The sequence below is a fragment of the Rhinatrema bivittatum genome, chromosome 4 (genome assembly GCF_901001135.1).
Source record: "Rhinatrema bivittatum chromosome 4, aRhiBiv1.1, whole genome shotgun sequence".
Lineage (NCBI taxonomy): Eukaryota > Metazoa > Chordata > Amphibia > Gymnophiona > Rhinatrematidae > Rhinatrema > Rhinatrema bivittatum.
Genome location: NC_042618.1, coordinates 68,119,785 through 68,144,701, shown reverse-complemented (window position 1 = coordinate 68,144,701; position 24,917 = coordinate 68,119,785). Strand labels below are relative to the sequence as shown.

General features: G+C 42.9%; 1 protein-coding gene across 1 annotated transcript in view; it reads right to left on the bottom strand.

Annotated features, from left to right (window-relative positions):
• The window catches only part of GCH1 (GTP cyclohydrolase 1), an 80,445-nt gene that overhangs the window by 2,908 nt on the left and 52,620 nt on the right, over positions 1 to 24,917 (bottom strand). The window contains exons 3-5 of the mRNA XM_029598284.1: positions 15,141 to 15,196; positions 14,361 to 14,392; positions 3,317 to 3,401 (exon numbers count right to left, since the gene is read on the bottom strand). Of these exons, the coding sequence (XP_029454144.1) occupies positions 3,317 to 3,401; positions 14,361 to 14,392; positions 15,141 to 15,196 (173 nt within the window). The remainder of the gene's footprint in view (positions 1 to 3,316; positions 3,402 to 14,360; positions 14,393 to 15,140; positions 15,197 to 24,917) is intronic.

Genomic DNA, 24,917 nt, shown 5'->3' with positions numbered 1-24,917 from the left:
CAAACTGTCACTGCTTCCTTATATGCAAACTGAAGAAAAAGCTCTCCATCTTATTAAGTTTGCATTTGATTATAGAAAAGGTTATGACAGTATCCTAGCATAACAAACCAATTTATTTTTCTGTACGCAAAGGCACAGTGATTGCAGAATACTATTGTATATACACCTGCTTGGAGGAAAAAAGGTTTTAGAAAATTATTTCTATCATTGTTTTAAGATGTGTATGCCAGCTTTCAGGGATTTCTGAGGAGACCTTTCTCTTAGAAGCCTTCCAGTATAGGGCCCAGCAGCAAGTAAAGGGTAAATGGGAATGCAGGACTTGGATGCAGCTTAATTATGATAGAAGGTGGAGCTATATTTAAAAAAAAAAAAAAATCTTACAGCTTCTGAAGTATTCTATAGTAGCACTGTACACATATACATGACTGGGCACTAGGGATGTGCATTTGTTTACAACGAATGTGTTATCTGCAACAAATAGGTCCTTATTCGTTTGATTCAGGGGTCCACGAAACGCATGGCAATCCCCCACGAATGAAACATATCATATTAGTTTCATTCGTTTGGTTCGCAGTGCTTTCTTAGTAGCCTTTTGAAATAGGAGAAGGCCATGAGGGAGTATCCATAGCAATAACCAGCCCTTTCCTGCGAGTCATAAGTGACCTCACAGCCCTGTCATAGAGTGAGTCAGACAGGTTGGCAAGGAGACCAGAAAGCATTTTTCAAATTCAGCCAATCGCTGCTCTCAGTGCTCTGTGATGCTGTTTCTGCTGTATTTCTACCTTAAGCAAGCATAGCACACAGTGCACTTTCTTCTAGGCTTCTGGTTGAGAAGGTTGTTGCTTTTGAGCTGTCCGAGTGTCTCAAATCTTTATTCAATTGCTACTTTGCCACAATTCATTTTCCATTGCTGAAAAAGATATTTGTTCGTTTTTGCTGCTGTGCCAGCCAGGCTTTTTTTTTTACTGCACTTTTTTTTTTAATTGAACTCAGACTGTCTCTCTGTCTCTCACACTGAGACAAGCTGCCAGCAGTGGCATTTTGCTGCTGATCTTAACCCCTTGGGGTAGGTTGCAGGCAGAGTTTGGGTGGTATGGGTGGGAGATAGTGTGAGAGTATCAGTGGCTGTCTGCCAAACAACAAGCAGCAGCACTGTAGGAATTGGGCTTGCTCAGGCCATGTGGGAGGCATTCCCCGCCCAAGAGGGATCCACTGCCCCAGTCAGACCAAACTCTTAGCGGTTTCACACCCTCTTAAACTCAAATCATTTTTCTAATTCAGCCAATCAGCTGCTCTCAGTGCTCTGTGATGCTTTTCCTGCTGTAAATCTACCTTAAGCAAGCATACCACAGTGCACTTTTTTCTTGGGTACTACCTGAGAAGGTTGTTTGCTGTTTGAGCTCTCTCAGAGTGTCTCAAATCTTTATTCAATTGCTATTGCTAGCTTGCTACAATTAATTTTCTATTGCTGAAAAAGATATTTGTTCTTTTTTGCTGCTGTGCCTGCCAGGCAGCCAGGCTTTTTTTCACTGCACTCTTTTTTTAATTGAACTACTTGTTGAGTATCGGTCTCATGCCAGTATTTAGCCTTAGATGGAGTTTACCACCCACTTTCGGCTGCATTCACAAACAACCCGACTCCGAGAAGACCTGGTCCTGGCGCACCGGGGCTCACTACTACCGGCCTAACACCATCTGCGGGCTGAGCCTCGTCTTGTCTTGCCTCCTTGTCTTTCCCCTATCAACCCCACAGCGACCTGACTACCTCAGCTCTGCCAGCCTGTCTTGCCCCTATCAAAACCACAGGGACTAGACTACCAGCCTGTCTTTCCCCTATCAACTTTGTGCCACTCTGCCTTGCTGCCATGCACCAGACGACTCACTCTACTCCTTGTGGTGTTCTTGCCACTATCATGGTTCCTCAGTGTGTTGGTGCTAGTCTTTCTTTGCTGCTTATCCCTTTATCGGTGCCTTGTGTTTTTTTTCTGACACCCTTTCTACTTGCTGTGTTCCCCCTTCATTGTGCTGTAGGATGCTGATGCCACTTGTCTTGCCGCTTTGCCTGTCATGCTGCCTTCGAGGGTTCATGCATCTGTTATCGGTGCTCTCTTTTGAAGCTGTGGTGTGTTTTTGACACTCTCGCTGCTGCTTTGCACCTCTATTAAAGCACTCTTCTTGCCACTCCTGGTACCCCTTTGCCCCTTTCCAGTGCCTTAGGCTATTCATGCCACTTTGGAGCCACTTTGCCACAGTCTACGTACCTTGGAGCTCTTTTCTCGTTCTGATGATTGCTCCCCAGAAGTTTCATCTGAATTGATAAGAAAACCCCCAATTCTGCAGCCAAAAATAGGCTGCAAATCCTTCCCCCATTGACTTTAATGGCAAATGGAAACGAATGGAACTAATAAACGAATTGGGGGTTTTCCCTGTGAAACTAACGAAACAAACTTGGGTCCCCACGAAACGAAAATATGAAACTAAACACATTTTTTCCTTCTGCACATCCCTACTGGGCACATCAGTTGCGATTACTTTGGCCACTTAGGAAGAAAAAATATTTTTGGAATAAAACACCATTAAAGGAGAAGTCATTCTCTTTTTTTTTTATTTCGTTTTGGGTATCATTTGGAGTGGCTACGTAGCTTCATGCCAGAAAGAACCCGCTAAGCCAGTCCTGCTTCTACCACAACGCATGCAAGGAAATGTATTTCTGAGCTCCTAAAGAAAAGCAGAATATCTCCAGACATGCAGCAGAGTAATACCGGGACTGACTCGCTCTGTTCCTTTTCCACATGGAATTATATGGTCCCCCCTCGTAACAAAAGTCCATGTTCAAAAACCTGCTGAGCAGGTAAGATAGCCTGGTTATCTTTCCAGACATTCAGCAGCACCTATCGGGCTAAAAGTGCCACTGAATATACAAGTCCAAAGTTAACTGGACAGAGCTGATTAGTTAATTTAGGCCTGTTTGACCGGCCGGAGTTACCAACTAAATATAGCTGGCTAGAGCTGAATATCAGTGCTGACTAGCAAAGTTAAACCTTGCCCTGGATACATCCCCAGCGCTGCCTTTCTTTTTATGGGTACATTTTATAAAGGCAAAAAGTCTGCCCAGGCAAAATTTAGCCAGTCAGTGGAGGGTTAATTTTAACCCTGAAGAACTGCCCAGCTAACTCCCAAAGTTAGCCGAATATGCCTTCCCGTTTATGGACCTCAAAGCAAAACCCTTCCAAATATCCCTGTGATGCTGGTTAATCTTGCTCCATTTCTAAAAGTTCTCGATTTGATTTGCGATGTGCAGTAGAATCTCACTTACGTTGCTTCAACGACCACTCCCACTCCGGCAGGTCGTAAGGCTTCTGTAATTGCAACTGCAATCTGTTTTGTAAGGCGCTCCTGAACTGTGGATGCAATAGGAAATAAATATCACAAAGAAAACCTTCCTTACTGAGAGGGTGCAGAATGCTTGGTATTGCCTGCCAGTAGAGGTGGTAGTGACCAACACATGCTTAAGACAGGTAGTAAGACGAAAGCAGGGCAATAACCAGAGACTGAGGTGGACCAGTAGCACAGGCAACTGGCAGACTGGGAGGGCCAAGTGGTCCTTATCTGTCAACAACTATTTTGTTCTTATGAAGGCATGGATGAAAATCTTTGGCAGAACTGTTTTTTTAAACACACTAGAAATAATTCTAATAGAAGGACTAGGGGGCATTCCATGAAGTTAGCAAGTAGCACATTTAAGACTAATTGGAGAAAATTCTTTTTCACTCAACACACAATTAAGCTCTGGAATTTGTTGCCAGAGGATGTGGTTAGTGCAGTTAGTGTAGCTGGGTTCAAAAACGTTTTGGATAAGTTCTTGGAGGAGAAGTCAATTAACGTCTATTAATCAAGTTTACTTAGGGAGTAGCCATTGCTATTAATTGCATCAGTAGCATGGGATCTTCTTGGTGTTTGGGTAATTGCCAGGTTCTTGTGGCCTGGTTTTGGCCTCTGTTGGAAACAGGATGCTGGGCTTGATGGACCCTTGGTCTGACCCAGCATAGCAATTTCTTACGTTCTTACACAAAACAAAACACCTCTAGATCCCTCAAAAACTGCTGTTCTGCATCATGCTTGTGATAAAATGGTCACAGATACTGTGACAATCCCAAATATTAAAACTAGAATTTTCTAAAGTTGGGATTGTTAGAAAGTAACTAAGGCGCCTTTGTATTAGAGGGATTTTTACCCATTTTGGGCACATGGTTCCCATGTTATAACAGCGCGCTTGTTATAAAATCCATTGGCCATGTGCACATGCGTGCCGGATTTTATAATCCACGCGCGCACATGTGGGCGGTGCCCGCAAAGGGGGGGTACATTTTTGCTAAGTCCGCGCGGTGATGCAATCGGGCCTTCCCCAGTTCGATCCCAGTCCCGAGTTCCGTCCCAGTCCGCTGGCTGCCGGTGTACGCTTCCCCGGGACGGTGGCTAATGGCTGCTGTCCCGGCCAGCCGCCGTCTCACCCCGCCCAGAAAACACCCCCCAGCCTGCCCCTTTCTCATGGTCTCGCACTTGTGCGCGTATAGCCACTTATGCATGTGACTGGGCTCTTTTGAAATTGCGCGCAGTGCGTGCAGGGCCCAGTCACGTGAATAGGTGGCGATTTTTACGTGTGTGGCCAATTTAAAATTCAGCCGTTTGTGTCTACGGTAAAAAATATGAGGTCCATTAGGCTTAAGAGTTTATCTTGGTATCATTTCCACTTGCAGTAAAGAGTTACTTTACCATTCATTAAACCTGAATTAGTATAGTTTTCTGAGTCTGATCATGCCATATCTCTTTGTATATCTCCAGCACACATTATTGGGGGGGGGGGGGGGGTAGCACATGATTTATTTATGTAGCCCCTCTTTTAGTTTCTATCCTTGAAGGCAAAGGTCACAGTCAGCCTCGGGGCTTAGTTCTGTCACAGTCAACAGCCCTGCGTGTGGATTCTTTGTGGGGGGAAGGAGAGGGGAGACCAAGATATTACTGTAAAGTAACAGGAGCAAGGGAAGGAAATTTCTCCTTCCTCTCTTTCATATACATACACATGTTCATGCTCTCTCACACATGCTCCCTCCCTCACACAAGCACATACTCTCATACACACATAATCACATACGCTCTCTCCTTCACACACCCATGCATATGCTCTCTCATATACACACACACAAACATACACATGCTCTCTCACCCATACATAAACATAGAAACAGCAGCAGAAAAAGACCAAATGGTCCATCCAGTCTGCCCCAGCAAGACTTTTATGTAGTTACTGCCACTCCGTGCAGTTTACTCCCATGTTTCTTTTAAGGATAGTAACTGTCATTCTGTGCAATTATCGCCTAGCCTCGTGGGATCCATTTAAATTGCAGCTAGTAACATTTTTTACTGGGTGATGAGCTTTCTTGAAAATTCAGACAGTGTTGCTTGATGCGCTTTCCTGATGGACTTGGCCGTAGAAGCAGGCCTCTGATTTTTCCCTTATGTCTGCATCTCAGTATCCAGACCGTAGAAGTCAAGCCCTCTTGGTTGTTTTCTGTATCCTATTCCCCCTTTCCCCTGCCGCTGAAGTGGGGAGCAATGTTGCAGATGCATTAGAATCATCAATCAAGGCCTATTGGTTAAGGGCAGAGATCTCCATGCCTTCTGTTAAGGGTAGCAACTGCCCCCACCAGCAAGTTACCCCTCTGCAAGCAAGCGCGGAAAGCGGGTGCTGAGTGGGGTGAGGCGTTGACAAGCCTCCTTACTAACGCAACCCTGCAGCCAGCCGGTTATGGAAACAGACGCCGAGCATATCGGTCTTCTTAATGAGGCCGGCTGAGGTTTTTTTTTTTACTTTTCAATGCGCTCAGCTATTAACATGTGTAGATGAGAGAAGAGGCTGTGTATGTATAAGAGAGCAGGCTGTATGTTTATGGGGAAGTTATGAAGGTGGGTGGGTATTGTGATAGAGAGCAAAACTGCACGCGAGACGCTGATGTGTTTATGAGGAGAGATGAAATAACATTTTATAAAACAGAGTATATTGAGGGGGGGGGTGCTTGAAAGCCAAGTAATGAGTGGATCGACAACTGACAGTCCCCGCACCCCCCGCCTCCCCTCCCAAGGCAGAAAGTTTTGAGGGGTGGCCAGTTATGGTCCATGGAAAAGTTGCCCCCCCCCCCCCACTCAGAAATACGGAAACACACAGAAAAGCTCCTACTCCTTTTGCGCCACTTTGGACCTTGTTGCAAACTCCCCACTTGACCTGCACAGGATATTTAAACAAACACAGTATGAAGCAATGAACCCCACTGACTCCAATCTGCTTTAGCCTTTCACCTTCTCTACTAATGTGCCCTGCCAAAATTCCCCTTCTTGAGCAATCAGGTATGTAAAGTCCAATGAACTGGAGTGATTCTTGCCTTGTTGACTCATAGTATCAGATTGTCGCTTAACTGATTGCAAGTCACCTTGATCTCTGGGTGGAAATGCATGTCATAAATAAAACAATGATTAGGGCATTTGTCTTCCATACTTAGTGTGTTGAAAGGAGAGGAAGCAGTCAGACACTAAGGAGTGGAGGAAGAGATACATCTCTTCATGTGGTAGACATCGAAAAGGAAAGGAGACTATGAACAGGCCAGCCTTAGCAAAGGCTCTTGGTTTTCCTTGTATGATCCTTGCAAAGTAGAAAGACCTTTCTCTGCAATCCTTAGGGCTTATCAGCTTTATCTTGAACAAAATGTAGTACAAATATGAATGCAAATTTAAAGGTGAAAAAATAGTTTTCTTAAAATAATGTGAAATAACTAATCAGTAACAGCAGAACATAAGAAATTGCCAATCTGGGTCAGACCAAAGATCCATCAAGCCCAGCATCCTGTTCCAACAGTGGCCAATCCAGGCTATAAGTGCCTGGCAAGAACCCAAACACTAAGTAGATCCCATGGTACTGATGCCAGTAATAGCAGTGGCTATTCTCTAAGTCAGAGCTTTCCAAACTTTTCATGTTGGTGACACACTTTTTAGACAAACAATTTCGTGACACAGTAATTCAGTCTACTAGCAAACCAGAGGTTAAAGGTTAAACGAACGAAATGTATTTCAACAATTTATGTATGTTTCCTTAAATATATACATAATAAAATGTTTCACGACACAACCTATCTTGTAAAAACCTTTCATTTATATTAAATATATATAATATTCCAAGATTAATGTTATTGTTATAATTTATGAGTAACAATAATAAAACAAAGTTATTGTGTTATTCAATTTACCTCTTTAATTATTATTATTATTTAGCATTTTTCTATCCGGCATTCAAGATTAGTATCACATCATGCTGGTTTACATTAAACAAGGGGGTGTAATATAAATAACTAAACAGAACTGTAACAAGTGTAATATTTGGTGTTAATAAAAAAGTCCAAAGGGTATTCTGCGTAATTTTAAAAAGCTGGCCAGTTTCACACTATAAAATTATTTGATAGCCTCATTCAACTAATTCTATGTGGCTATAGAGTGAAGTCTGGAATTTACAGGAAGGGACAGAATGTCAATATAAATCCTGCACCTCCAGTTCTGTAACTCTGTGCATCCACTGAAATTCCCCCAAACAATGGAGCTTGGATGTTTCCCTTACAGCTCATCATACTAAAAGATATTTTCAAATTCTGGTGTCACCTCACAGTAACAGCAGCACAAACATCTTCCTCTGCCAGGCACATTGTGAACTAACATAAAACCCTGCAAAAAAGACACTCAAAATCTATACTGCAATCCCATTGGAACATAACAGTAATAACACCAAGGACTCAAACAACAATAACCCTACCTGTGAAAAAGCAAGGGTAAATATTACACTGGGTCTTAGAATACCAATACACCACCTACTGAGGAAACAAAACAAACCAGACAGCTATAGATCCCTATGCTAGCAAAATCTCTCATCATGGTCACACACACAGAGCAGAGACAGACCCTCACCAAATACAGAATAAAGGAGCACAAATTAGACAAAAACTGAAATGGAAACCCCGAGAAGCCAGACTCTGTGTATTAACAATGGAAAAACAGAACCACCATTCCTCATAAAGCAAATAAAATCAAGAAACATAAAGCATCAGTTATAATAGTAAAACCATACTAATAAGAGTATTTTAAAACTACTGATAAATAGAATTTCTAATAATTAAAATCACATACATTTTTTACAAACACCAAACACTTTCAAAACAGCACATATATCAAATAACACCCAATAATTAAAACTAAAAAGAATTTTAAAAAGCCCCTGCTGTCCATACGTGGGAGCTCTTGATTTCCAGTCACTCTGATATTGTCAAGGATTAGGAGGTTATCCTCTCTCACACATACTCACATGTCCATTCTCTCTCACACATACACTGTCACATACATACACATTCATGCTCTTATACCCACCATAACCTCTCGCTCTCACAGACACTGACACACTCTCAGGCTCTAAGACACTCTCTCCCCCTCCACACACCCCCCCCCCCACACACACACACACAAACTCTTACTCCCCTGGATTTTCTCATACACACTCATGCTCTCACTCTCTCTGGCTCCCTCACATACACACAAACACACACACCCAGGCAAGCTCCCAGTCATTCTCACACACACACACACTGACCCCCAGGCAAGCTCCCATTCATTTTCATACCACTCCCTCACCATCCTGCAGGCATGCACACATTCATTCTCACACACACACACAGACCCCCAGGCAGGCACCAATTCATTCTCACACACACATACACCACACACAGGCAGGCACCTATTCTCACACATACAAACCCCAGGAAGACACCCATTCATTCTCATACACAGACACACCCTCAGGCAGGCACCCATGCATTCACACACATACACCCCCAGGCAGACCCCCATTCATACACATGCACACACTAAAGGCAGACCCCCTCTCTTTCTTTTGCCAGCAACCTCGGAGCCTCTCTCATTCCTCTGCTGCCACTGTCACTGATTGCTGCTACTGGCACTGAAGCCCATTCTGCTGTCTCCTCTGTGCAAGCCTCGTGGGTTTCCACTTCCTCCATGCTGATCTCGTACATTGTGAGATCCGCATAGAGAAAGTGCTACTCTTGCACCATTACCAAAGATTACATGTGCCAATCAGTAAAAAGTATTTTTTTTTCCTTTGCTGTCTGATCTTAGTTTTCTAATGGGTTGGTCACAGGCTTTTTTGTTCCACCTTCCCTTTCTTATTTTTTTGCCAATTCCTTTCATATTGTCTTTTTTTTCTATTTCTTTCCGTCCATCTATCTTCTTCCCTCAAACACACAGTGAGGTTCTCATTCTCACATGCTTTCTCTCTCTCTCACACATACACACCCACACACACAGGCTCTCACTCTCACATGTTCTCTCTCATACAATCATTCATACACAGTCTCTCTTTTGCACATGCTGTCTGACTCTCACACACCCAGGCTCTCTCTCACTCCCACATGCTGTCTTGCTCAAGCACAGGTTCTCACTGTCACATGCTGTCTCTCTCTCACACACACAGGCTCTCACATGCTGTCTCTGCAAGCATGCAGGTCCTCACTCTCACGCACAGACACACAATCTCTCAACTCATCTCATACACGCACACAATCTCTCAACTCATCTCATACACGCACTCTATGGGCCCTCAGCCTCTCTCTTATCTCAGGGCCTCCTCTTCACGGGTCGCTGCAGGATGGGCTCTGAAGCGGCCCTGATCTTCTCGGGCCAATCCGCGATGGCGGCCCTGCTACCGGGCCTCCTCCTCTTCTCAGCCCGCTGCAACAACGCTGCTCCTCTTCTGCACGTGGATGATGCTCCTCCTCCTTCCTGCCCACGCGGCTCCGGCAACATTTTTCTTCCAGGGTCGCGTGGGCAGGAAGGAGGAGGAGCACCTGCACGTTTAGACGTGACCTTTTTCTTTGGGCCGTGGTGACATGAGCTCTCCAGCGGCCCTGATCTTCTCTGGCCATGACGTGGGATCCGTGGTGGCCCTGCTATCGGGTTTCCTCCTCTTCTCGGGCCACCGCAACGTGGGATCCGCGGCGGCCCGGCTATCGGGTTTCCTACTCTTCTCGGGCTGCCACGACGTGGGATCCGCAATGGCCCATTAATGCTCTTCTTCTGTACGCAGCAGATGTTCCTCCTCCTTCCTGCCCTCGCAGCTCCAGCAACGTTTTTCTTCCGGGGCTGCGCAGGCAGGAAGGAGGAGAAGTGAACGTGACTCTTTTCTTCGGACCGTGGTGAGGTAAGCTCCACCACGGCCCCGCCGATCTTCCTGCTATAGTTCCCTGCTTCCGCTGGCCCTGCGGAGCGGGCGACACACCTGCACACTACAGGCGACACACTAATGTGTTGCGACACACACTTTGGAAAGCTCTGCTCTAAGTCAACTACTTGCAGCTCCTCCCGCTCACCTCGGACTACTGGCTGCCTCAGCGTCTGTTTGCCATCCTCTCCAGCGTCCCCGGACCGGCTTTGGTGCTGCCTCCCACCATGCTCCTCCAAGGTACCTTAGGGTACGCGCACGCTGCCCTCATCTTTATTTCCATGTTGGCGCGAACCTCATGGGCGTCTCCCTGATATGACGTCACGCTGCCCGGATATTTAAGCCTACAGTATTTGCTAGCTCATCGAGTTAGCAAAGGAACCCTATGGATGGGATTTGCTCTCCGTACCGAAGCTGCTCTGCCACTCCAGCTCTATCTGGAACTCTTACACCCTTCGAGGTTGCTAACGGGGTACCCGCTCCTTGGAGGCCTCTTCTGCTTCTTTCAGGTGCTATCAGGAAACCAGTACTCGCTCCTCGAGAGCCCATGTTCCCTGAGTCGCTGCCTGTATCTTCAAACCTTTCTACTTGGAGGACTTCACTAACAGTTTCCATCTGTGAGTACAACTACCATCTATTCCACAGTACTGCTTCACTGGAACCAGGTACTCGCTCCTCGAGGGCCTGCCCTCTGATCCGGTGCCAGACCTCTCGTCTAGTGGAATCTCTGTTACTGCTACGTGAGTATAATACAACGGAGTCTCTCTGCTCTAAAGGATTAGGTACTCACTCCTTGAGGGCCTGCTCTCCCTATCTCGGAGCTTCTCCTAATTCTACCTGGGACTCTGTATGTTTCTCCCTGTGTACTCATAACTCTCAGTCTCTTTCCACTACAGCACAGCCTAGCAGAGGATTCGCTGTTCCAGCTTTCTGTGGGAGACCTGCCCAGCAGGGCTCAACATCCACTACTCACTACTGCCTCCTCTGGTGGTTTCCAAAACTGTTTAATAAAAGATTCAAATCTGTGTTTGTGTGTCCAGAGTCTAGCCTGACACTGTTGTCCCTCATGGGACTGCCCCTGTGGGCATGGTCAGCTGCCACAGTGTCCAAGGATTCACCCAAACATCAATAACCATAACATCAGGATCACTGGTCTATAGTTTCCTGGATTGCACCTTGAGCTCTTTTTAAATATTGGGGTTACATTGGCCACCCTCCAGTCTTCAGGTACAATGGATGATTTTAATGATAGGTTACAAATTTTAACTAATAGATCTGAAATTTCATTTTTTAATTCCTTCAGAATGCCTTCCGGTCCTCTTCTACTGGTCCAGGTGATTTTCTACCCTTTAGTTTGTCAATCTGGCCTACTACATCTTCCAGGTTCACATTGATTTGATTCATTACCCTTGAAAACCATCGCCGGAACCGGTATCTCTCTAGCATCCTCATTAGTAAACACAGAAGCAAAGAATTAATTTAGTCTTTCTGCAATGGCCTTATCTTCCCTAAGAGCACCTTTAACCCCTCTGTCATCTAACAGTCCAACCGACTCCCTCACAGGTTTCTTGCTTTGGATATATTTTAAAAAGTTTTTATTATAAGTTTTTGCCTCTATGGCCAACTTAATTTCAAATTGTCTTTAGCCTACCTTATCAATATGGAATGCATCTAGACTGTGCTTCTAAGATTGTATTTTTAAACAATGTCCATGAGTGTTGTACACTTTTAACCTTTGCAGCTGCACCTTTCAGTTTTTTTCTATTTTCCTCAGTTTATCAAAGTTTCCCTTTTGAAAATTTAGTGTTAGAGCTGTAGATTTATATATTGTCTCCCTTCCAGTCATTAGTTCAAATTTGATCATATTATGATCACTATTACCAAGAGACTCCACCACCGTTATCTCTTTCACTAAATCCTGTGTCCCACTAAGAATTAAATCTAAAATAGCTCCCCCTCTTGTTGGTTCCTGAACCAATTGCTCCATGAAACATCATTTATTCCGTCTAGGAATTTTGTCTCTAGCATGTCCTGATGTTACATTTACCCAGTCAATATTAGGGTAATTGAAATCTCCCATTATTACTGTACTGCCAAATTGGTTAGTTTCTCTGATTTCTCTTAGCATTTCATCATCTGTCTGATCATTTTGGCCAGGTGGATGGTAGTATACTCTTATCACTATACTCTTATGCAACACACATGGGATTTCTACCCATATAGATTCTACTGAGCATTTAGTCTTGTATGATCTTTATCCTGTTGGACTCTATACCCTTCTGCACATAAAGTGTCACACCCCTAACAATTTGATCCTCCCTATCATTGTGATATAATTTGTACCCTGATATAGCACTGTCCCATTGATTATACTCCTTCCACCAGGTCTCTGAGATGCCAGTTATGTTTATCTCATCATTCACTGCTATACATTCTAACTCTCCCAACTTACTTCTTAGACTTCTGGCATTGGCATAGAGACATTTCAAAGTGCATTTTTTATGTTTTAACAACCTGCTTTTCTGTTGATAGGAATAATTTAGAATTCTTTAGCTCAGGTGATTCTTTACTTATAGGCACATGAACTACTTTTGCTTTTATTGGAACCTCTCTTTTGGGATGCCCTAACTCTCCTGTTTCATTAGTATCCTTCAAAGATAGATTCCTCTGAGCCATGTACTGCTGAGTGATTGTCAGCTTTCCCTCTTGTTCTAGTTTAAAAGCTGCTCTATCGCCTTTTTAAGAGTTAGTACCAGCAGCCTGGTTCCACTCTGGTTAAGGTGGAGCCTGTTCTTTTGGAAAAGTCTTCTCCTTTTCCAAAAGGTTGTCCAGTTCCTTATAAAAATGAATCCCTCTTCCCTGCACCAATGTCTCATTCACGCATTTAGACTCTTCTACTACAAAAGGTGTAAGGCCTCTGGAAGCTGAGGCTGTGGAGTTCGAAGCTTGGATCACTCGCTGTGACCTCTGGAGTCCTCTCCTGGGGGATGCTGGGAACAGTATGCAGATGAGCCTTCCAGTCCTCTTCTACTGCAAAGGGTGTGGGGGCTCTGGAAGCTGGGGCTGTGGAGTTTGAAGCCTGGATCACTCGCTGTGACCTCTGGACTCCTCTCCCGGGGGATGCTGGGAACAGTATGCAGATGAGACTTCTGGTCCTCTTCTACTGCAGGACCAAAGAATCTATTGCAATAGCACACTGAAATGCGTACCATGTTTCCCACTGATTCCTTGCACTATCTAGTCACCTGTAACTTGGCTGAAAGTTATTTTCCTCATCATCATGGGGCTTACAGCATGCAAGAACTGCCTGGTGGAAGCCCTTCTGAGTGTAATAAAGTTCATGCTCCATGACTGGCTCCTTCAAGTCTCGAGTGGATGGTTAGACAGCCAGCAAGAAGAGGAGGCATTTCAATAGAACCAATTGTTAACAATGTTGCAGATCTGCTCTAATGAAGTCAAAGTGTTTTCTCCCCTGGATGACATCAACTATTTCAAGTTGCACTTCTAGTTGTGAAGAGTTCATTTTGTTAAAGGAATGTAATGTTACCACTGTACAAACAGATAATACATAGTTTTACAAACAAACCTTTATTTCAGATGTGTAAAAAGTCATTCTTTTAGAAATTACCTAATTTTTAAATGGTTTTTATTTAGTACTTTTTTTGAGAAAAGTATCCAAGTCATTATCTTGTCAAAATGTTGTATGTCGTTTTACTCACCGAGAGCTGTAGATCAGCAGGTTATAAACCTTTCAAATAAAATAAATGAATAAAGAGAACAGCAGGATCCATGAGGGTGAACCTGCTGTGTTTGTGAGTCAGCAAAGGTTCCAGGTGCACACAAGTGACTGCCTCCTTCCACCGCCCTAACATTTCACCTCCTTCAATGTTCCCCAGCCCTTTCTGGCCCAAAGGAGGAGTCACGCTAAGGTACATTCCCTGCGCAGCGGCCACACCACAGCCACCACATCAAATGGAGAATCCTTACTCATGAAACAAAGGGCCATGCACATCAAGATGACAGGTAAATCATTTACCTTGCAATCTTCTGCTGTAGATTTCCACAATCCTGGAAAACAGGAATCAAAGAAATGCCAGGAGGAAAAAAAAATAATTCAGTTTCATTTATGTCTTGTTTTATCTGGGCCTTCATTAGAAATATTTCTCCCTGTCTACATTCAACATGGTGCCTGATATTTGGATAGATTTATTTACTTATCCAACTTATAACCAGTTTTTCTCTAATTTAACCAACATGATGATGATATAAAAAAGGTTATTTATACACAAATAGAGTACTTAAAGTGATTTATTAGAATTATAACCTGCAGTCCATGCACCAAACCCTATGCCAAGCGCCTTCTTAGCAGTGTAACAGTATAACCAATTGTCCGATTTAATGAGGTCGCAAAGCCGACTTATCTGTAATGCAAATATAATTGGGCTATGAAATCACATGCAACAAAATCCCAATATATAATGGTGCCTGTTTACTATGAAAGATAAAACAGATATAAACCATCTTGGGTCACAGTTCATATTGTCAAGTTCTGCTGGGTAGACAATCCTAGAGCAGATTTTTTAGGCAGTCGTTAATTAAGGTTTTGCCCATGCTGCTTGCCTGCTGTCAAATCTTATTCTGTCTACTACACGAGGAGTAACATCAGGCAAAACTAGATCAGAAAAATAAAGAAAAGCAAATGTTCAAGCTAAATGCAAAGGACTGGCACGTTATTTAAAGTGATGAAACATTTTCACAGAATGAGAGAAACCCTCTAGTACATTTAACAATATTCATTCATTAATGCAATGCTTACCTGGCCAGCTTACTAAGACCAAGAACTTGTTTGTTAGGCAGATAACCTATATGCACCTACAGAGACAGGAAAAACAAAAAAGACAAATATTAACCAAACTATACACTTTGTGCAATCTATTCCATCCTGAAATGCTGAAACAGAGAACTGAAAGGTCAGCAAATGACAAATCTAATTCATTTATCACTCACTCCTTTTATCAGATTGGTGGTATGAGATAATTGTCCAGTGCACTGGTATTCTGTAAGTGGTGCTGTATGAATGCAACTGATGCTATTTGAAACTACATAATCTTATAGAATGTGCAGCAGCCTCAAGTGAGAAATTACAATACTAAGAGGAGGACCAGTATTCTGGAACATTGCTATAAATGGAGCATGCATGCAATTCAAAATCTGATGCATTGAAAGGGATGCTAGCACTTTAAAAGGGCAACTTATCAAATTGCATGTGTCCATTATCAAAGCAGGAAAAAAGAAACCTTTCCCTCTGACCTGCTCCTCTGTTTATGCAGGAATTTTTTTCCACTGACATTATGCTAACCCCTCCCTGTCTCATCTCTCCGGCTGTACTGGCATTACGCATGTACTTTTACGTGCAGAGAGGGAGGGTAAGTTTCACAGAACCAATTTCCACACATAAAATACTGTTTTACCAGTAGAAATACTTTGAAAGCTGCCCTCAAAAGTGCAAATGGTATTAAGATACTAAAGCTGAACTTCTGAAGCTTGCAAGATGGAGACAGCAATTTTTACTTATGGTGTAATTGTGTTTAGTTGGATGTAAAGGGTCAGCCAGTGCCATTTTGGATGATGGCTTAGGTGGGGCAAGAATGGCTGGGAATCATTCCTGTCACTTTTTGATTGACCTGGGGACTCCTCATTCATGGCTTCAGGCACTTTTATGCCTTGCAGGGGGCTAAATCAGGCATTCCTGTTTGGTGGGTCCTCACAAATGAGACTGGTAACATCCACACATTCATGACCTTGAGAACAGTGCTAGATTTACTGAACTGTGGTGCTCGATTACTGCAGGTTAGTGAATACCCAGGTACATGAAGTGCATTAACACAATGAGCTTCATATTCAGTAAGCTGTGGTGCCAAAGGATAATTTGATAGCAACGTCAAGAGGTCTCCTATGTCCTAGGGAAGCTGCGGCCAACATGGAGGTCTCTGAAACATCCAATGAGGCTTTGAGCAGGGGGAACCTTTACTCCCTATCTAAAATCATGGCGGAGTAGAAAGTCCAGATGGTGAAAACCTTTCAGCAACCATGTGTGAAGCGAGAGGAGAAGAGTCAAGTTTCTGCCTTGGCAGAGGTGCATGTTCCCTTGCTTCCTGCACCAGTAAATATTATCTTGTCACCATTACCTACTACACGATTGGACGTATCCATAGGCCAAGTTTGGGCTTTAGTTGCCAGAAATTAGGCTTCATTAACTGACAGTATTAGTCAACTCTGACTTTACTGAGGAGACTGTTAACAAATTGACAAGAGGCTGGTGGCACCTTATAGACCAGTGATGGCGAACTCCAGTCCTCAAGAGCCACAAACAGGCCAGATTTTCAGGATATCCACCATGAATATGCATGAGATAATTTGCATACAATTGAGGCAATGCATGTAAATCTCTCTCATGCATATTCATGGTGGATATCCTGAAAATCTGGCCTGTTTGTGGTACTCGAGGGCTGGAGTTCGCCATCATTATTATAGACCAACCAACCAGTTTATTGAAGGGTGAGCTGTCAAGGACAGATTCCACTTCATCAGATGCATGTACTTCGTAAATATCCAGTTGAAGTATTTCCAATCTCCCAACTGTATTATATACCTTTTTTCAAGAAGACTGCTCTTCCAGAAGGGAAGATTAGGTAAGGAGATAATTTGGATGCAACCTTATTGGTTTCACTTGCTCTGGAGCCAGACAGAGGTTGCGCCCAGAAATCTTTTTCCCAAAATAAAGATTCTTTATTTTTTGAAGTGAAGGCCAGAGTTTATCCAGACCTAAGTAAAGTGACTCAAAATAAGCAAAGATCCTTTTTATCCCTTCAACAGTATCTATTCTCTCTTCAGGGTGATTGTTTTAAAAATTCCCTGCCAAATGAATTACTCAATAGGATGGAAATAGTTTTTCCTTTGAGCTGGATCATTTGAGGAAATTTGAGAAGCAGAAAGAAAGATAGGACTCTACACCTTGATCTGCTGATTGGGAGATGATTATATTGTTTTATTATGATTATTAAACACTAGCTTGCTTTTAGAACTGCATAATTTTCTTTTTGATTCTTATTTCTATGTTCTGCCCCTTTCCTTGTGGACTAATTTCAGGGATTGATCTATGCTTTTTTCTATTTAAAGTTATTTTCTGCTATTGTGTTGAGTACTAACCGCCCCGATATATATTTCCTCTCAGCATTTTTTTTTGTATGTGATTGAAAATTATAAATAGAAAAAAAGAATGTCTGAGATAGCAGCCAATTTCCCCGCCATCTCCCCTTAACTTCCAAAAGTAAAAATAAAATGACAAGTGTTGTAGAGGCCTGAGGTCTTCCTCTCCCCCCAATATTAAAAGTTCCAAGGGACCCTCCTGCCCCTCACTCCACCCACAATCTCTGCTCCACCCTCATGACCCATCCAGATTCCTTCAAACCCAAGGCAATACAGTCCGCTTCCAGAATTGTTCTGACAACAGCATTGTTAGTGTATGCTTCCAGTTTTGCAGTTTCAACAATGCTGTAAGACTGTTCTGCCTCCAAGTTCTGGATCACCAGGTTCTGGGTGGGTCATGAGGATGAGGTGGAAGCTGCAGGAGGGAGCCAGGAGAAAGCCCTGGGGACTTATTTTAATGTTGTGGGTGTGGGCCTTTGGACTCCTATGGCCCACATCTTTTTATTTTGGGGATTGTAGGGGGTGGGGGGGGAGAATTGGATGCTACACCAGATATAGTCTAAAGAAATTTGGGGCTGGGAGAAAAAAAATAATTAAAACATTTGAGATTATATATGTATCCATATCTATAATCGATCTCTATCTATATATCTACACAACAATAATTCCAGCAGAATAGAAGAAAGGAGCACTGATGTTAATAATGTAATGTTAAGTAAAAAGCAAATCCTTATTAACTTATGCTTTGAAACAATTAAAATAAATGAGAACCTATACACTTAAAGTACTGATGTGACACAAACACGTACACTTAACATATATCAATATGTTGTGATCAGTTTCATAAACAGAAACTGGCCCCTGCCTATACAAATCTTATTAGATGAACAACATCACAATGTTGTAAAATAAGGTAATGTTTACACATTGAGAGAATATCAGTTCTCCACGGGTGATATATCTCATATAACACAATGCATCTTAGGAAAGTTTGCCAAAAGAAAATCGTGGAAATGTTTACAAAATTATGAAATTGTTTTATACATAAAGAGTAAAAAACGCAATACCTAATCACGTTACGATAACTGACTCAAAGGAAATGTAGAATCCCCTTAAACCCACAGATACTTGTTGTAATACTCCATAAGAAATGTTGTGAAACTCAAATATCTGGTATATCTTGAAGCAAAAAAAAATGTATTAAAAACTAAATTTAGAACTGAAACAGTTTGGTGTTTCTCCTGGGTGTGATGTCAATTCCCTGACAAGGCCCTTGTTTCGCCAATGCCGGCTTCCTCAGGGGGAAGCCCCGACACAAAGAACACCAAATAAAATCTGTCAAAATCAAAAAAATATGTAAAGAAAAATGTAACAACTCTAGGCATATAGCTGTGTATGAAAAATATGTAAGGAAACAAAAAATGTGCCACTAAAAAGTTCAAATCAAACTATAAATTATATATAGAATAGATGGCAAAATACCTTTTGTGGGATCCTCACATCAAACAGGGGGAGCCAAAAGTGCAGATGAATGCCAAGCATCAATTAACATATCAGGAAATAACTACTAGAAAAACTGAGAAATGTGTTAATATATGTCATTTATAACACAGCTAGAACCCCATTAAAAAGTCTAAAAAGGTGATGTTAAGGGATGACATCATAGACTATAGGGTAGATTTTAAAAAATTGCGCGATCGCGTACTTTTGTTCGCGCACCAGGCGCAAACAAAAGTACATTGGATTTTATAAGATACGCGCGTAGCTTCGCGTATCTTATAAAATCCGGGGTCGGCGCGCGCAAGGGGGTGCACATTTGTACAACCTGCACATGCCGAGCCCAGCACGCACTGCCTGTTCCCTCCGAGGCTGCTCCGATTTCGGAATCGCGACTCCCAAACCCCGATCGGGTGAGGGTGGCCTCGGTGACCCGGTCGCAGGAATGGTCAGTGCCTTTCCTGGACAGGGCTTGTTCGACGGTGGCTTGGATGTTGGCGAGGTCGATGATTTCGCTCCCTCGACGGCCAGAGTCCTACGATGTCGATGGCGATGTTTCTCTCTGCGATCCCCTCTATCCTGAGGGGGAGTAACGGGTGTCGATGGCCGTGAAGACATCGATGGCGGATGGTCACTGGACGGTGGACGATGCTGGCGCGATGTCGACGGTGCAGGTTCCGATGATGTTGATGCGATGGACGGCGTCGGGGTCTGAGCACGAAAGAGTTCCATCTTCTCCATTCTGGCTTTGCGACCTTTTGGTGTCATGAGGGCACATTTAGTGCAAGTCAGGACATCATGCTCACGGCCTAAACACATTACACAGACTCCATGAGGGTCTGTGATAGACATGGTGCGAGTACTGTCCGGGCACCGACGGAACCCCGACGCCATGGCCACAGAAAAAAATCGAGCCGCGGTACGGACAACGGCCAGTAGGCCGTGAGGGCCAAACTCGACGGTAATCGACGGAAGACTGTCAAAAAACTTACCGGAGTACCGCGACCTGAGAAAAGTTAGAGGAGGGACCCCTGTGGGGCAATTTAAGTTTAATTAATTCCGTGAGGAAAATTCCTGTCAGGAATCTCTTCAGAGCTCCTAAACCGCGAGGCTACTGCTGCGCGGAAAAAAGAAGACTGAAGGGGGACCCCTGCTGGCTGCAGGGTTAGTGCCATGCTGGGCATGCCCAGTAGGGGCCAGTCAAAGTTCTAGAAACTTTGATAGAAGTTTTCCGTGATTGGGCTCCATCCTGATGATGTCACCCATATGTGAGGACTACCATCCTGCTTGTCCTGTGAGAACACTGTGGGGTAGATTTTATAAATTTACGCAAGCGGGTACTTTTGTTCGCGCACCAGGCGTGAACAAAAGTACGCTAGATTTTATAAGATACGCGTGTAGCCGCGGGTATCTTATAAAATCTGGGGTCAGCGCAGACAAGGGGGTGCACATTTGTGCCTGTTCCCTCCGAGGCCGCTCCGAAATCGGAGCGGCCTCGGAGGGAACTTTCTTTCCACCCCCCCGCACATTCCCCTCCCTAACCCACCCCCCAGCCCTATCTAAACCCCCCCACCTTTGTTGGCAGATTTACGCCTGTAAATCTGCCAACAATCCGCCTCTCCCCACCCCCGGACACGCCCCTCCCCATCCCGGGGCTTTGCGCGCACCGGCGGCCTATGCAAAATAGGTGCGCCGGCATGCGAGTGCCCTGCGTGCGTAAATCCAGCCGGATTTACATGCGCAGGGCTTTTAAAATCCGGCCCTCAGTTCGCAATGTGCCAACAACACAGAACACACACCTAACACACAGAATGTTTTCCACAGCAAGTCCTAAACTTTGGAACTCTCTTCCAGAGTCTCTGCGCCAGATAACAGAAAGAGTTTCAAACGAGAACTGAAAACTTGGCTCTTCAGAAAGGCATATGATTTAACGTAAAACTCCAAAATGCTGATAACATCACTGCCAGAACCTGTGACTACACTAATAAATTGAGCAGTAAGTACTAAGCACTATTCTATATATACCGATTTAAACATGAAGGATAATGAAATAGTAATCATTGGTTATAATTCCACATCAAAGCATCCTAATTACCTTGTACTTGATGTTGTTGTATTGACTCAGACTACACAATTGCTGTTGAGATGAACTAGATTATGTATAAATATGACCTATAAATGTATTGATTGTTATATTGACCTAGCATATGAACACTGAAACAGAATGGGATTGTTAATCCAGTAAATGAAAGCTGATCTTGTAAACCGTTGTGATCTAATTTTGGAACGACAGCATATAAAACACCTAAATAAATAAGTAAATAAATATACATGTCCAAGAATGAGGACAAATGCGCCTAAAACTTTGTTTCTTTTGTTTTACAGACAGTGATCTAGCGATCCGATCATACTTTCATTCTAGCATTTGCCCGATAGAGAGGTGGTCACGCTTTTGAAGTTTCACCTATATTTTACTAACTTAAGCAACATGTTCATGATTTTCGTGAACGATAATCAGGTAATTAGGGCAGTTCTCAGCGTCGCCCATGTTCTGTTCATTTTAATCTTGTTAGATGAAGCCTAATTATTTATTCTGTTTCCTTTGCATTCAGATTTCTGTTCCTTCCGCATAATTTTTTTGAGTAAAATATTATTCGGCTCCTCAATTCAAGTGATTTTGTCTCACATGAATGCCTACTATATAATAAGTACATGTACACCCGGTCCTCTTTCATAGTGGTCCCTTGGTCTCCATGTTCAAAGCCAAGTAACAGCGAGTGGCCCCAGTGGTACCATTTTAGGCGCTCTAGTTCTCACTCTTGGACATGTATAATACTGTTTCGTCGATGTCTTCAGTTTTGTTCTCACATTTCTATTTACTTCCATTTTCATTTGTATTTAAGTGTTTTTTAATTTATTTTTGTTCGTTTTGTCTTTTCTCTGCTGCGATTTAATGTGCATTCCTGATCGGGATCAGCTGCTTGTGATCATATTCTGTGAATTCATCCCTTAACATAACCTTTTTAGACTTTTTAATGGGGTTATAACTGTGTTATAAATGACATATACATTTCTCAGTTTTTCTAGTAGTTATTTCCTGATATGTTAATTGATGCATGGACTTCATCTGCACTTTTGGCTCCCCCTGTTTAATGTGAGGAGCCCACAAAAGGTATTTTGCCATCTATTCTATATATAAATTATAGTCTGATGACACATTTTTTCGTTTCCTTACATATTTTTCATATACAGCTATATGCCTAGAGTTGTTACATTTTTCTTTACATTTTTTTTTTTATTTTGACAGATTACAACATTGTGATGTTATTCATCTAATAAGATTTGTATAGGCAGGGACCAGTTTCTATTTATGGTTAACATACTGATATAGGTTAGGTGTACATGTCTGTGTCACATCAGTACTTTTAAGTGTATAGGTGCTCATTTGTTTCAAAGTATGAGTTAATAAAGATTTGCTTTTAATGAACATTACATTATTCACATCAGTGCTCCTTTCTTCTAATCCACTGGAATTATTTTTTGTTTGTTTTTTGAGCACTTAATATAACTCACATATTGCCTTATTTTTTTGTAGTCTATATATATCTATATATGTCTATATGCACACACACACACACAAAATATATACACACACACTTGATAACCAACTATATTCTGAATGTATCCTAAGGATAAAAGTTATCTGGGATTCATGTACTGATACGTGGTAGAACTGGCATTTGCATGCACATAGTCGCGTGCATGTTATAAAATGGACGTGTTTCTGGATGCGAGCCAGCGTATGCACATACATATAGGCCAGCACAGCTGTTTGAAAGTTTCTGTTCCTGAGTGTACAACAGGCGTGGACATTGTTAAAAAAAAAAACCATCTTAGAAGTGCAGTCCAGATGTATTCCACGCATTAAGAAAGGTGGAAGGAAGGCCAAATGATTGCCGATATAGTTAAAAGGTGAGGTGAAAAACTATTTTAGCCAAAATATCTTTCTTCAAAAATTAAAGGAAGGATCCATCTGAAGAAAATCGGAAAAGCATAAGCATTGGCAAGTTAAATGTAAAACATTGATAAGACAGGCTAAAGGAGAATTTGAAAACAAGTTGGCCATATAGGCAAAAACTCATAATAACTTTTTAAAATATATTCAAAGCAGGAAGCCTATGAGGGAGTTGGTTGGACCGCTGGATGATTGAGGGGGTTAAAGGGGCACTTAGGGAAGATAAAGCCATCACAGAAAGACTAAGTGAATTATTTGCTTCGGTGTTACCAAGAAGGATATTGGGGAGATACCCCTTCCAGAGACAAATCATGGTGAACCTGGAAGATGTAGTAGGTTAGATTGAGAAACTGAAGAGTAGCAAATCACTTGGACCAGATTGTTTACACCCCAGGGTTCCGAAAGAACTCAAAAATGAAATTTCAGACCTATTACATGTAATTTGTAAACTATAATTAAAATCATCCATTATACCTGAAGACTAGAAGGTGGCCAATGTAACTCCGATATATATCATGGAAACTATTGTAAAGAATAAAAATCACAGAACATATGGATAGAAATGATTTAATGGAACATAGCCAGCATGGATTTACCCAAGGGAAGCCTTGCCTCACAAATCTGCTACATTTTTTTCGAAGGGGTGAATAAACATGTGAATAAAGGTGAACCAGTAGATGTGATGTATTTGGATTTCCAGAAGGCGTTTGACAAAGTCCCTCATGAGAGGCTTCTAGGAAAAGTAAAAGTCATGGGATAGGAGGAGATTACTTTTGGGGATAACAAACTGGTTAAAAGACAGGAAACAGAGTAGGATTTAATGGTCTGTTTTCATAGTGGAAAAAGGCAAACAGTGGAGTGCCTCAGGGATCTGTACTTGGACTGGTGCTTTTTAATATATTTATAAATGATCTGGAAAGGAGTATAACGAGTGGGTGATCAAATCTGCAGACGACTCAAAATGAATCACTGTAGTTAAGTCACAAGCGGACTGTGATAAATTACAGGAGGACATTGTGAGACTGGAAGATTGGGTGTCCATATGGCAGATGAAATATAATGTGGACAAGTGCAAGGTAATGCATATAGAGAAAAATAACCCATGCTGTAGTTACAAGATGTTAGGTTCCATATTAGGAGTTACCATCCAGGAAAAATATCTGGGCATGTGTTAGTGTTTAAGGTAGTTGTGGGTGGATCCTTGGGCCAGTGGCAGATGACCACACCCCCGGGGGAGATCCCGAGAGGGACCACCGGTCAGGCTCATAGTTGGGAGACAGACACACACTAGATCTTTTATTAAACTGTATAGTGAACCACCAGAGGTGGCAGTAGGGAGATGGAAGTGCCCGGCTGGGCTGTAGTCCCTCAGGCACTGGAACAGCAATCCCAGGATGGCTGAGCTGTAGAGAAACTGAATATAGTGAGTAGGCAGAGTATGCAGAATTCAGGAACAGAACCTTGATGGTAACACTCACACAATAGTCTCTAGGAGTAGTCCAGGTGTTGGAATGAGTTAGGCCCTCGAGGAGTGAGTACCTGGTTCCAGGGAATGCTCTGAGAGAGAGATGGTAACTCACTGGTGTTGTAGGCAGCGATGACTTCCTGGCAGAAGTGGTATTCAGTAGCAAGTCCGGGAACGTGGGCCCTCGAGGAGCGAGTACAGGTTCCAGACTGCGATCTGAAAAGCAAAAGAGAAAACGAGGCCCCCCGAAAAGCGGGTACACCTGGTAAAGTCTGAGGAGGCAGAGTAGCAAGGTATGTGGAGAGCAGTTAGCGAATTTAGAGACCTTAAATATCCAGTGAGGATGACGTCACCTCAGGGGGACGCCCCTGAGGTTCACGTCACTGCTGGTACTTGAGTCGGGGCTG